The sequence below is a fragment of the Nanorana parkeri genome, unplaced genomic scaffold (genome assembly GCF_000935625.1).
Source record: "Nanorana parkeri isolate BGI_ZX_2015 unplaced genomic scaffold, ASM93562v1 scaffold5, whole genome shotgun sequence".
Lineage (NCBI taxonomy): Eukaryota > Metazoa > Chordata > Amphibia > Anura > Dicroglossidae > Nanorana > Nanorana parkeri.
The window spans coordinates 3,212,022-3,212,339 of record NW_017306273.1 but is presented as its reverse complement, the minus strand read 5'-3'; the positions used below and the strand labels follow the sequence as shown (position 1 = coordinate 3,212,339).

The 318-nt window shown below is 46.2% G+C and overlaps 1 protein-coding gene across 2 annotated transcripts in view; it reads right to left on the bottom strand.

The window, feature by feature from the left end:
* The window catches only part of CAMTA1 (calmodulin binding transcription activator 1), a 1,254,390-nt gene that overhangs the window by 45,813 nt on the left and 1,208,259 nt on the right, over positions 1-318 (bottom strand). For both annotated transcript variants that reach the window (XM_018552416.1, XM_018552423.1), the window contains exon 11: positions 56-198. In XM_018552416.1, the coding sequence (XP_018407918.1) occupies positions 56-198 (143 nt within the window). The remainder of the gene's footprint in view (positions 1-55; positions 199-318) is intronic.

Sequence of the window (318 nt, the reverse complement as noted above, 5' to 3'; positions counted from 1 at the left end):
GTTCTTCTCTAAATTTTTATTTTATCCCTTTTTTTTTTTTTCTAGCAACACGTACTTGTGCTTGGCCCCCGCCACTGTTGGCTCCACCTCCGTTGCCTCCTCCCACGCTTTGTTTGTGCTGTTGGGATCCGGTCATCTCCGCCATTCTCCTCTCCATCTGCTCCAACCGTTCCAGGATCGACATTCTAAACTGGTTGTCTGGACGGGAGAAGGAAACACGATCCAATCAGTGCTTGTTATATTGTGACATCGGTTTGATACATTTATTCAACAAAGACCTGGAAACTCAATCACAGAGATCTCATGAACAGAGCCCCC